The sequence below is a fragment of the Sceloporus undulatus genome, chromosome 4, assembly GCF_019175285.1.
Source record: "Sceloporus undulatus isolate JIND9_A2432 ecotype Alabama chromosome 4, SceUnd_v1.1, whole genome shotgun sequence".
NCBI lineage: Eukaryota > Metazoa > Chordata > Lepidosauria > Squamata > Phrynosomatidae > Sceloporus > Sceloporus undulatus.
The window spans coordinates 92,325,985-92,339,631 of NC_056525.1; the positions used below are offsets into that span (position 1 = coordinate 92,325,985).

Sequence of the window (13,647 nt, forward strand, 5' to 3'; positions counted from 1 at the left end):
AACAACTAAACAGGCAATAAACAACAAAAAATCATTCATGAGGAAATCCCAAAAATGATTTGTTTCTGTTTATTGCCTGTTTAATAGCAATGTGCGTGAAAATCTTAATTACAATATCGCATTTTGTATGGGATAATCACTGTTTAAGCCCCCAATTTTCCCTGTGTGATAAACTCCTTTGTGTAGTGTGCCAGGAAGCCATTGTCTCAGTTCAGCCCATATTGATTGATTGATGTCTGTGGATATATTGTAATCCAACTGTTTCTCTTTGCTATCTTCATTTGTAGTTTTTTCATAACACCCCAGAATCATGAAAATATACTCTCAGCAATTTATCTCAAATCCTTTATCGTTCCCAACCTGCATACACCACATTCCAAAACTCCCTCCATCATTCATATGATCATCCACCCACCCTGGTCTTGGGCAACATCTTTCAACTTTGGCCTTGGGTAACATCTGCCTTTGTCCCTCAAAGACCATAGTTAAATCTGTCCATGTCACCTCATCACCATACCCACATGTTTGCATTTCCCTGTCTATTCATACAGTCTAATTATAAAGTTCCTTCCTGGACAACACTTCACTCCATGCATCTGAGGAAGAAGGCTATGTCTATGATAGCTTATGCTACAACTCCTTTCAATAGTTAGACTCAAAGATGCTATAAGATCCCTTTTCATACTGATATTCCAAATTCTACCATCCAGGAGGAATTACTTTTGTTACATTCATAAAGCTGAACCGTTGAAGAAGTTGACACATAAACTCAGTATCTGTCTTTGAGACTCAACTAAATAAGCTGCAATTACATGCTGGATGTGCTTTAGTGACCTTATTCTACTCAGAGAGATAGTATAGTGTGACTTTTGAGTGAAAGTTTAAATTTAGAATAATTGAAAACACATCCAATTCTTAATGTAGGTTTCAAGCAGCACATAAATGATTATCTTTTTTAAAATATGCTGTTACATAGCTATTTCTAGTCGATTTATGAATCATGCTAGCTAATATATTTTGGGAAATTAATAGTGGTTAAAGCTACAAATCTGGTATTCAAATAACAGAAAAAGGCAATAAAAGTCAGCTTGAATTAATTTAAGCATCTAGATTTTTTATACATACCTCATTTTTTTGTTAGGAGAATGATTTAATACAAAAGCATTATTATCATGTCGCAGCCCTTATCCAGCTTCTGGAGAGTGCAAAAAGGAGCCAAAAGCAGCTCCTTCCTGCACTCTCCAAGGGTGCCATAGCTGTGGCAGTCCAGCTTTATAATGTCCCTTCGGCGCTGCATCATATAGATGCAGTGCCGGAGTCATGCCATGATGGCATGTGCCGGTCTAAGGGCGGAGTTAGGATATCCAGCATGCGCACTCTGCGCCCTAACTCCACCCACAGGCTGGCACAAAGTGCCAATCTGTATAGACCCTGAGTCAACAGTAGAACTAGGAATCTTATTCGGACATGTATTTATTTTATTATTTTATATACTTGTAAGGAAAAAGATAAATGAAATATTTCAAGTAGCATTGGAAAAAAGAGATAAAGATTTATTTAAAATATATATATATATGTTTTCTAAACAGCAAAAGATGAAGGAAAAGGTAAATTTCATTCTTTTTGAAAAAAAATTCTTGACTTCTATGTACTTAAATATAAAATTAAGTTTTATAGGGCTACAAATTAACAAATCACAACTGTTCTGTCAAAGTGGCAGTATTTTTATGTTTTAGTCTAACCATCTGAGTTTAATGAATATAGTCTGATGATTAAAAAATTAAATTTAATACAGATTTCAACTGAGAAAACATTTTTTGGGGGGAAATCAATAATTTAAAGTGATTATTTCTATAAAAATATGTTTTTAAGAAATGCAAAAAGATAAGTGAGTGAAAAGAGACAGAATATTCCTTATTTACTTATGGATTAAATTTCTTATCTTAAAAAATAAAGTTGTTCTATGCATGAAACACTTATGTTATTTCAATGTTATTATTTTTGCAGATTGAAAAATTTGCCTATCACTTTTACAAAGCTTAAAGAACTTGCAGCACTCTGGCTGTCAGACAACCAGGTACACACTTGTTGGATTTCCTTATCCTTGCATCTGAACAACAGGGTAGCAAATTTAAAAACACTTTAAGGCAGAATTGTAGATGATAATTCCTATAAAAAAATAGAATTTGACCCACATGTGTTCATAGTAACCACCCAGTATGTTGTCCCAGTAAAGTCCAGCAAATGTTAATGTTTGAACACTTGGGATAAGATTACTTATCAGGAACCTGTTTCCAGTGTTTTGTACATAGTGTGCCCTATTTCCAGTGTGTTCAATAAAAATATCGTTTTCAGAACAATATTTCCAAACGTCAGTGACTGGGACCCTGTCTGCATGTGCCAGAATACTTTGGGGGCAGCCCAGAGAATTCTGATTCTGGAGCTGCTCCAGTGTCCCCCTCATGCTCCCCACTCCTAAAGCTGGAGGTTGCTGTCTCCTATTCACACACCAGCCTCCTGCTTTGAGAGTTAAGAGGAGGAAGAATGCCTGGATTCCTTCAGCACCTGACTCATGAAGCTGGAGGGAGGCTTTCCCCTCAACCCTTCTCAAGCTCTGAGACTTTTCTGTCAGTTTTCTCAGGGATTTTAAGATTTTAAGCCATCTCTATTTTTTATCCTCCTACACAAAGCATGATCACTGCTCTTCCCCTCCCCAGCTCATGAGTGAGGAGGAATGTGGGGGCCACTGACCTTTGCTCCAACTATGCACACACATGCCACAGCTTCCCCACCACAACCTGACACTCACTTCCTTCTCTTCCTCTCTCACTCCTTGCCATGCAGTCTGACACTAAGGGAACACTGAAAAAGCATTCCTCTCTCTTGAGGGTGAACTAATCAGCACCTGAGGTCAGCAACCCCTTGAGAAACTGTTATGCCCCAGGGGAGTGGAGGGCGGTGCCCCACTGTTTGAGAATCTAGGTGCTAGCAGAATCTGACTACTCACACTGAGATTGGCTCAGTGTGAGAGTGGTTTAGCACTTTCTCATGATGTGTGGAAGATGCTGAGTGCACTAGGCATTTCCATGTTAAAATATAGTCAACCTGTATCCTACGTTTCTGTTGAAAGCTGTGCCCAGAGTGGCACACAAGAAATGCCAATTTGTCCAGATATGTTATATATGGGGGGGGGGGGAATGCAAATATAGCATCTTCTGAGGTAGTCATTGCCTTCTAGGTAGTGTGAAGGGTATTTGGCTGGGAGTGTGGGTGCATAAGCCACAAACCTATTTGATTTTATCATTTTCAAGGAGACCAAGAAGTTCTCTATTTGAAATAGGCATAGTTCTGCAAATTTCTTAGAGAATGGAGAGTTTTTATGTTAATGTGAAATTGAGATTGTATTTGTGTTCCTGGATCGTACCATGGGGCAAATATCCTTAGCAGATCCCAGTTGTCTGCTTTTTCAGAGCTAGTTAAGGAATCAGGCATTTCTCTCCTTTCATTCAAGTAGCACAACCAGCACGTTTACCTGCTGATTGGATTTATGGGCACAATTCTACCTCCCCATGAACCAAAATGGCCACTGATGGGCCCCTAGAAACTCCTAGCCTGATGCCAGCACTGCCCACCATGGGCATTTCTATCCTTCCACTCCAGTAAATAGGCCTGTGATCCCATGGAAGTATGCTGACAGGCATTTTGACTCCACCAGTGCTACATTGGATTTTGGCCATAATAATTTACACTTGAGTTTGAAACAACAGAGGCATGTATAAATGAACACATAATAAAATATTAAGGATCTATACATTGGATGGATGTGCTATATCCTAACCTTGACATGTTAATTTCGTACCAGTAAATTATGTTTCTAGGGTATTTTTTATCAAAAAAATCAAGTGTTGATTGTCATAGTATGTCTTAGCATTCGTTGTATTGTTAGATACCACCATTTTGTTTAATATCCCCACCCACATTAGCTTTTTGGAGTTGTTGTAATGCTGTTTGTTCTTTGCTTACAGTCAAAGGCTCTTATCCCTCTTCAAACTGAGGCACATCCAGAAACAAAGCAAAGAGTGCTGACCAACTACATGTTTCCTCAGCAACCCCGCAGTGATGAAGGTAAAGTACTGTCAGCCAGGTTTTCTAAATACAGAAATGTATGTGATAATTATTTAGTGCCAATTTAAATGTTCCACCAATGGTACTTGTAGCTTTTCTAATACACCCCAAAGAAATATTTTGTATTTCTGAAGCATTTGGTACTTCTTTAAGTAAGTATGGTTGTTTTTTTAGCTTTATACATTTCCTGAAAGTTTTCCTTTAAATTAGCTTTTGTCTTCTGGTGTCAGAATTATAGGCAGCTAAGGCTGGATTAGTGTTTTTCACTGACAAAAGCTCTCAGTGACCTTAGCTACCATCCCTAAGCATCCTCATAACTTGAAGCCTACTGTATGACATATATTTGATTGTTTGCAATCACTTCACATACTCAGATGTAAATGTTCACAATTAATTAATATCTATAAAATAAGTAAAGTTTGTAGGCTGCATACTTTTTCACATTGCTGCTAATTTAATAGTAGATTATGAGGTAGCCTTTATTTGATTCTGGCATTACTTTTCTAACTAACTATAGATTTCCAGTCTGACAGTGATAGTTTTAATCCTACTCTGTGGGAGGAACAGCGACAACAACGTATGACAGTTGCCTTTGAATTTGAAGAAAAAAAGGAAGAAGAGGAAAATGCAGGAAAAGTTAAGGTAACTGGGATTTTATTCTTTGGTTTTTGCTTTGTCTTGGTTAGACTCTTTTATTTAAATAATTAGTATTAGAGTAAAGCTTCATGTGGAACAACAAATGAGAAGAATATTGGAGGAGCCCAGTTAATTGAGTAGCACTGACTTAAATTTCTTCTTTGGTATTTTAACAAGCACTAAAGACCTTATAATGTACAGAGATGGTTGATAATGCTGATAATTAAATTGTTACATTCAGTATTGAGTTAAGGCAATCCTTTTATAGTTACAAAGTTACTTAATGCCTTGAATGTTCAAGTATATTGAAAGCCCTTATTGTCTTCTGACCTTAACAGAAATTACTTCTTCTGAATATCTGTATCTTGCATAAGGACTTACCTGCAGCCGCTGTGCTCACAAGAGCTTATGCAAGAGTTTTGATGTGCAGAAAAAAGACAAAATGTCCACCCCTTCAGTTCCATGTAAAGAAGCTAACTATAGTGTCAGTAGCAATGTCTTCTAACGTTAGCAGAGGAACACACTGGTTTACTACATCTGAAAACATCTGTTTAAAAGAGCAGACCCAGCACTGCATACACCACTCATTCTTCTAATGCATCACCATCACAACCCATTCCTACTATTTCCTGTTTGAAGCAAACCTCACACTCTGCCCAATGGTGATGCTGGTCCTAGTGCTGACAGACATAATATAGTTGTTCTTTCAAGAAGAATTAAAGGTTTATATAGACCCAGAACATAACCAACATGAAGATCCCTTGAATGTAAAACAATAGGCTCACTAAAATTGTTAGTCCTAACTAGAGCGTGCCTGCTGAATCACCGGAACTGACATAAGTGTGGATTGAAGCCCCATTAATTCAATTAGTCTCTTCTAGTTGGAGCTAATTGCTGGATTTAGTCCCATACAGCTGTCTTTGTGTGAAACCTTAATTGAAAGCTAGAAATATCCTATAGTTAAATATGAGAAACCTTTCATCTGAGAGGACTCACAGCATATTTTTTCCATATAAAAATGAGAGGGGGGCTCACTAGAAATTCAGTTGTCTTTTGTTAGTGTTTCTGGACTTCACTATCTCACTTCCACAATAAGATCTAATAGAATTTGCATTTCATGTTAATTACTACCTTTTTCTTTTATGAGTCTTCAAAATACAGTTGGTTCTCTGTATCCATGGATTTTTTTATCCACAGCTTCAACCATCCACAGTCTAAAAATATTCAAAAATAATATAAAATTCCAAAGCAAACCTTATTTTTGCCATTTTATATACAGGGCACCATTTCACTATACCACTGTATTTAATGGAATATGCCATACACAGATTTTGGTATCCATGGGGGTTCCTGGAAACAAATCCCAATGGATACCAAGGGTCCACTGTATTTATTTATATTTCATTTTTATGCCATATTTCTCCCAGAAAGGGACCTTAGGTGGCTCACAAATAAAATAGTTTAAAAATTTACAATAAACGTTCTAAAACAATTAAAATCAAATATGAGTGTCATATCTATACCACATCCCAAAGATTTGCTTAATGTCACAGGGTAGTTTCCAGGAACGGTGTTCTACTGACAGAATAGTGGTAATCAGTGGATTGCCACTAATCAGTTCCCAAAGCATTGCACTAGTCTGTCACCAAAGCAGGCCTCCAAGCAATTGCAAGGGATTAGGAAACCCCTCAACCAGTTCGGTTGCTGTGGAAGGCTAAAACAGGAAAGGAAGAGGAAGAAAGTTCCACTGGATTTAGCTCATAGTTGCCTTGATACCAATTTTTTGTCCCAGCAGAGGCCCCTATCTGGACAGTCCTATAACTGTTTCCAGGGGCCTATTTAAACAACTAGAGGTGGGCACACACATTCAAAATATAATGCATATTTTCCTTAATCCAGATAAGGGCCTCTGTTGTGAATGCTAGCCTTCGAGAATGCTTCCAGCAAAATATTTGTGTGAGCATTGCCCTTCTGGACTGAGATGAGTGGTTTAATTTCAAACTTGATTTAGTGAACTGAAGAGTCATGTCTGTTAATTAAATCAGTAACATTTAGAAATTCATGAAATTCATCTACCAGTGAAGTGAAATGGAGAATTCGGAAAAAAACTAACTTCCATTTCTGTTTTAGTAAGCGTATTTACAAGACAGTTTGTGCAAGCAAGAGAAAGGAATTATTCATTTCTATAGCCAGATTAGTCATCTTATTTTGTTGTAAACATTTTTTTAGCTTAAAACCTTTTGGCCTCACAATACCACAGGTAAATGTAAAGGCTTTTACTTGACTGATTTACTTCTGAACTTTCAGAGAGTTTGCAAATTGCTTTATGTGTTGTTCTCAAACTAGAAATGTGCTCTGTAAATCTAAACTACAATTTAGAACTGCACTAGAATAAAATACTATTCTTACGTTACATTTGTACAGTGTCCCTGCTGTACACACATATAACTGACTTGTTACTAGCAGCAGTTTACAAACTGGAAGCCAGACTCAGAAATGCACTTGCCTTTTTTTTCTTAGATCAACTATTGCCCTATTGTTTATGCAGTTCATCAGCACTTATATTCACCATAGTCAAGACTAACCACTGGGATCATAAGGTGAAGTTTGGATCCTTAGCCTAACTGTAGTTAAGAGCTTTAAGTTAAGATCTTCAGGGTCTTTATTCCAGGGAGCTGTTTCTAAGTTTTGCTTCCAATTTGCTGACTGGTGTTCTCTGGAGAAACTGTTATATCTTTACTAGTCATACTATTTCTGAAATACCTGAAATGTTATCTTTTTAGCATCCTTTGATTCTAAGATGACACATGGATGTGACTGCAGCATCAAGCAATTACTTTTATGTGGTCAATATCCATTGATACTATAAATCTGCCTTGGATGCCATTGTGGGTGAAAGGCTGGATATAAATCCTTGAAATAAAGAAATGAATAAAAACTTATTTATCTCCCTGATGTGAATTTAATTGCAATGTTTTTAAAACCATATTTATTTGGTTGTTGCAATTCAAAAAGATAAACATGTGTGAATTACCCATAATTTCCATTTAGTTTTAATAAAGGTAATTGCAAGTCTAATAAAATTGCATATTTTTAAGGTGGAAGGGAACCTAGAGTACTTTCAGTAATAATAGCATAAATTCCAATTTAAATATGTCAAACAGATATTTTATGATTTGTCTCAGTGATGCTAGACTTTGGGAATGCTAAATGTATCTAAAGGAAACCATGTGGAAATGTTTTTATTATATTATTTTTGCAAATTTTAACTTTATTAGGTCATAATAAAATGGTTATATAGAGATGGTGAATAAATGGGTTGTTGAAAGTGACTCTCTTATATGTTTATTCAGTAATCATAATGCAGAGTAAAGATGGAGTCTCACTGGTGCTTTCAAGCCACCATTGATTTCTTTGGCATCTTGATTACCTATGCATTGCATGTCAACTGCAGGCATCTTTCTGTTTGGCTGATATGAAGACATGATTCTGAGGAGTCAAACAACTCTATCAAGAGCCTGATTTTTAAGGAAATAAGTGCCCTGAACAGACTATGTATTCATATTCTAAGTTTTAAAAGGGCTTGCTTTGTTATTTTGTGTTAAATGAAATGTTTGATAATAAATCTTTTAACTTAATTTTCATAATAAATTTGTATTGATGGGCCTTTTGGTCAAGTATTTCATTGTTTGCTGACATGAATTTGACATTAGAAATTAAAAAAGAAATTCTTCTATCCAGGAATATTGCACTTTGGAAGGTTTTTATCCCCAGCGGCATGCTACTTCTGAGGTAACTTTAAATGTGAAACATAAAAGACCATGAATAGAAAGGGAGTCTAGACTTCATTGGTAATTATCATTTTTAATATCAATATGGGAATATCTTCACCCTAATTCTATCTAGCACATCTGAGAGTACATTTAACAATGAAAGTTAATATTGACTCTAAGATAAATTGACTTTACTCAAATCTTCTTCCATGGTTAATTTAGTTACTGTGTCTTTTTAGTATCCTTTGCAGTGCATGTACTATTTGGCTTACATCCCAGCTATCTTTAAATCTTAAATCATAGCCCTGGTCATGTAGTAAACCAAATTAGATGATCAGCAATTACAGTATTTCCATTGTAAACCAATTAGAGTTATAGCAGTGCTATATTCTACACATCACTTATTTAGTTTTCTTGTTGGAGTTGTACATTGACTTGTAACATAGTATTTCACATCTGCTATTGAGAGCCATGTTTGGATGTGCTTGTTCGTTCTGCATACTTAATTATACTTCAGTGCTGAGTGTAAGTTGCTACCATAGTTTGTACTCTTCACATCAGTCAAGCTTTTTGAATGGATGCCTATTAATGTTGCATTGGAACCTTGGCTGTACATGCCACTTTTCCTTTTGTGGTAGATTTAATAATATCACATTTAAAAATAAAATTAATATCACATTTTTATACAAATACATCCATCAGAGCAGGAAAAAACTATTTCATATTGGTTGTGCAATCCATAAAATTAATGAGCATTTAAGTCTCACTGATTTCAGTCAGACTTAAAAACATATAAACTTTTTTGGATTTCTACTAGTGTGTTAAAATAAGTTATCACAAGCTTGTATTATAAATCTAAAGTGATTTCCCATATATTACCAGATTTCTAGATTCTGTCCAAATGATTAGAGGGTTGCTTAACTGCCTGAGCATCAAGGTATAATTTTAACAGAAGTATTGTCAGATTATAGAGCTAATGGGGGGGGGGAATCAATTTTAGTAACTCACACCAATTTCAAATTCGCCATGTTGTAATTGACATAGGCGTTACCATTTTAGAGGCACGGTATAGCAAATGTTTTATGTTAACATTGTCTCAAATGCCTATACTCACTGTCTCTATGTTTTGCGTTTAATATACACTTGACAATCAAAACTAGATGTTTATTTTTATTTCCTATTTGTGCTTTTAATTTATTTTGTTAAATGAATGCTCAGGTTGAAATAAACCTAAAGCGCTATCCAACTCCATACCCAGAAGACTTAAAGAATATGGTGAAATCTGTTCAAAATCTGGTGGGCAAATCTACCCATGGAGTGAGGCCTGAGAATTCAACACCAACTGCCAGCTCAGAGCAAACTGTGAAGGAAAAATATGAGCACAAGTGGCCCATGGCAGCGAAGGAAATGTCAGTGGAGGTAACAAGCAGCAGTGCAATTAAAACAATATTTACTAATATCCGTGTAATATAGGTCACTTTATTAAGATATGAGTAAGCTTATTTGTCACTCACTCTCCATCCCTCCACTTATCTCTAAAATCTAAAATTTTTAATATGTGGTGAAATTATAAGAAAGCAAAAAGTTACTGGTCTAAGATTTATGTATCAATCAAAAAAAAAATAAATAAAAGCTAGATTATGTAATGTTACCAAAAATGTTTCTGCTGAGCATTATGGATAACAAATAGATACCTTCTTTGATATACAAAACAGCAGCAATAATATTGTTTGGTCATTGTCAACCAGACATCATGCTGGACCTAGAGAACCTAGAGATTTTAAGGAAATTATCACAGCGAGCTTACTGTGGTTAAAATGCTGATAAAATGCTCCAGAAGCATGAAAATGTGAGAGTCGGTCACTGAAGCATTGCCTCTCCTCTCCTGTCAGCAAAGCGTTTGCGGAGCAGCTATTTCTTCATAACGTAAGTTCCTATTATTGAAGAAATGGCTGCTCCATGGATGCTTTAAAGACGGGAGAGGTGAGGGTATGCTTCAGTGACAGTTCAGAAGTGTGACTGGCTATCACACCTTTGTGCTTCTGAAGCATTTTACTTTAAATCAAAACTAGGAAAAGTGCAGCCCATGTTCCACATGTGGCCTGTCACATTCTGTCTCAGATTCAAATATGTATATAAGATCATATATGTTTGTGTGTGCGTGTGTGCGTGCATGGTCCAGAATGTCCCCAGATGGAGGTGGAGAACATTTCCACCATGTTTGGAGCCATCCAGGGGTGCCATCCAGAGATAAAAAACAATTTTTGCAATTGTTTTTTTTTTAATATTTTTGCTTCAAAATGCCCACTTTGGGGAATGCATTTTGTGGGAACCCCTGAGCCAGTTTGGACCCAGGAAAGGTCTTTATTTAAAATCCAACATAGTGAAAATACTCCCATGCCCCCAGATGCATTTGATGACATTTTCTTTATTTTTAATTTTAATTTTGGCTAGAGCAAATCTGCCCCTTCAAGGTCTCCTTGAGTACTAATGTGCCTCCTTGCCTTCCACAGTTCCCCACCCCTGTTTTAAATGGTTCTACTTGGATGTTCTTTTCTTTGTGGAACCAAATATTAAATAATTCTACAGCCAAATGAAAGCTATAGCCCAAACAGGCAATGTTTATGCCAGATCAAGTAGATTAGGGTCCAAGGAACCAAAGAGGGTGTAGTCAGAGCCCTAGTCAGTCTTGAGTTCCAGAGAAGGCAGGTTAGGCAAAGCACAGTGTCTATTGCACTTTTAGTGACATATTGCTCAGCCTCATGCTTATTTAAAATATTTCTGTATCACCTCCCAGCCGATAAGGACTATCAATGTGCCAACTCTAAGGCCAGGTCTTTATCAAGTGGTGAGAATCATCAGTGAGTGCAGGCAAGATGATACTTTTGCATGGCAATGTTTAATCATATTTACAAGGGAAATAGAGCAGTCACACTGTGGATGTCCCTGTTCAAGACTCATACTACTGTTGGCAGCTTATACTCAAAGTTCATGCATGTGTCTATAATAATATTATAGAACTTGGTATTCAATGTTAATGTTGATTATTATGCAAAGAGTTTGAGTAGTGTGATTTCTCAGAATTCCCCTTTATAATGTTACTTAATTATTCAATATGTTTGCATTCTGCAGGATCCTTTTGTACACCCTGTGAATGATATGAGGATAGGAGAACTTCGACCCTCAATGGCTGAAGCACCATTGTACCAACCTAAACTTGTTCTCTTGGGGAAAGAAAAAAAAGGTACTCATTTTATAGTTATTCAGAGACATAGGTTGTAATATGTCTAAGTAATATATTATACTTTATTTTACCTCTTTTTCAAAACTGGCCAGACCCTATTCAGAAATTATTTTATGAACCTGCTGTCGTAGGCTGGCCATTGCATTTCTAGTGATTGGAAGGAAAACAGGCAAAATAATGTTTCCATACTGTTTGGATATTTTTGCTCCTCCTTTCAAGTGGTCTTTTCTTCTACAGTTGGACCTCCACATTTGTGGCATTGACTTTCGTGGATTTGACTATTTGCAGACTTCAATAATATGTTATCTCTAGGAATCTCTAGGTCCTTCAGTGCAACTCTGCCAGAAGTTGACCATAGGATTGCACTGGAGGATCCAGAAATTACTAGAGAAAACACTTCTCTGGGCATTTGTAGGTCCTCCAGAGTGATTCTGTTGTCAATCCCTGTCAGATGAGGACCAAACAGTTGCACTGAAGGACCTAGAGATTCCTAGAGGGGTGTTCTCTCAGGTAAAAAGATTAATGGTTTTTTATTTGTGTTTTTTTCCTGTGTCATGGGGGTCCTTTGCCTCTAACTCCAGCAACTATGGAGGGCCCACTTTTCTACCAAGCAAAAATATTTCTCTGATTGTCTCCATCAAATAAACCTCCAATCCTCTAGGTGTCAAATACTTTAGGAAGGGTGAGGTGCCTATTAAAAATAGGGGAGTTATCCCACACACACACACACATACACACACACAAGAAGAGGATGAGGAAGAAGAAAAAAGAAAGAAATCTCAACATGTCAAATAACAAAGTTTAATGTTTACTGAACAAAAATGTCATTAAAGAAACGTTATGAAATCTGAATGAATGTGTACACATTTACCAAATGAGCAACATGATAATAAAGTAATCAAGGACAGCCATAGCAAATTAACCTAACTTGAAAGTGCCCTTATTGTATCTAGATCCATTGTTCAGTCCTCTTACTTGGTTTTCCAGGTGCAGCTCTTTCTTTTTTTGACTCTGGCCTTTTTTATGCTCTGATATAATTTCTTCCTCTCTAGTTTATCCATCCATCTTCAAGTAATTGAGAAGATAGTTTCTTGTTTCTGCTGCTAAGTTCCTGCTACCTGGCAAACTCCACATACACACACTTTTGTGCACATTTATAACATTCTGTTTCCTTGAATGGCTTTTTAAAACCTTCGTTGAAATTTTTAACCTCCAATTTCCAGGGCTGAACTTCCTGATTTCTCTACTCTAATTTTCTTAACCTCTAAACTATTTGTGTGTTGCCTGAAACTAACACACGCACATACGCATACACACAAAATAAAAATACACCTTTTTTTTACTATATCATAAAATTAAATAAATTTCATATATGAAGGATAATTCTCTTCCTTTAATCAAAAGACACAATATACGTGTAGCTCCCCCATGGGAAAAGGAGCACAGAGGTATATGTTCACAATCAAGGAACTGATAATGCTGACACAATTGGATGCCCCTGTCCCTGTTTTAAAGTTTTAAAATACCATAATGAAATGTTCCAAACAAGGTACAAAATGTTGGTTGTTACCTTTAAAGCCCTACATGGTTTGGGTCCAGGTTATCTATGAGATCAGTTTCTTCCATATAATCTGCCCCCTACACTGAGGTCCTCTAGCAAACATTTACTTCAATAGACTGACAGCTGTTACCCAGAGGACACTTTTTTAGCCTTCCCCAGATTATGGAATGATCTTTCAGAGGAAATTTGTCAGTGGTGTAGTACTTTTAAATTATGTGTTTTAAAGTATAAATTGATTGTTTTTAACACAAATGGGTTTTATATGCTATTTTAACTGTGGTATATGTTTTTAAATTGGTGGTGTGTTT

The 13,647-nt window shown here is 36.3% G+C and overlaps 1 protein-coding gene across 5 annotated transcripts in view; it reads left to right on the plus strand.

Annotated features, from left to right (window-relative positions):
• LRRC7 (leucine rich repeat containing 7) overlaps positions 1-13,647 on the plus strand; it is a 255,262-nt gene that overhangs the window by 189,718 nt on the left and 51,897 nt on the right. For all 5 annotated transcript variants that reach the window (XM_042461793.1, XM_042461796.1, XM_042461797.1 and 2 more), the window contains exons 13-18: positions 2,008-2,077; positions 4,026-4,125; positions 4,643-4,767; positions 8,503-8,553; positions 9,753-9,953; positions 11,667-11,778. In XM_042461793.1, coding sequence (XP_042317727.1) covers positions 2,008-2,077; positions 4,026-4,125; positions 4,643-4,767; positions 8,503-8,553; positions 9,753-9,953; positions 11,667-11,778 — 659 coding nt within the window. The remainder of the gene's footprint in view (positions 1-2,007; positions 2,078-4,025; positions 4,126-4,642; positions 4,768-8,502; positions 8,554-9,752; positions 9,954-11,666; positions 11,779-13,647) is intronic.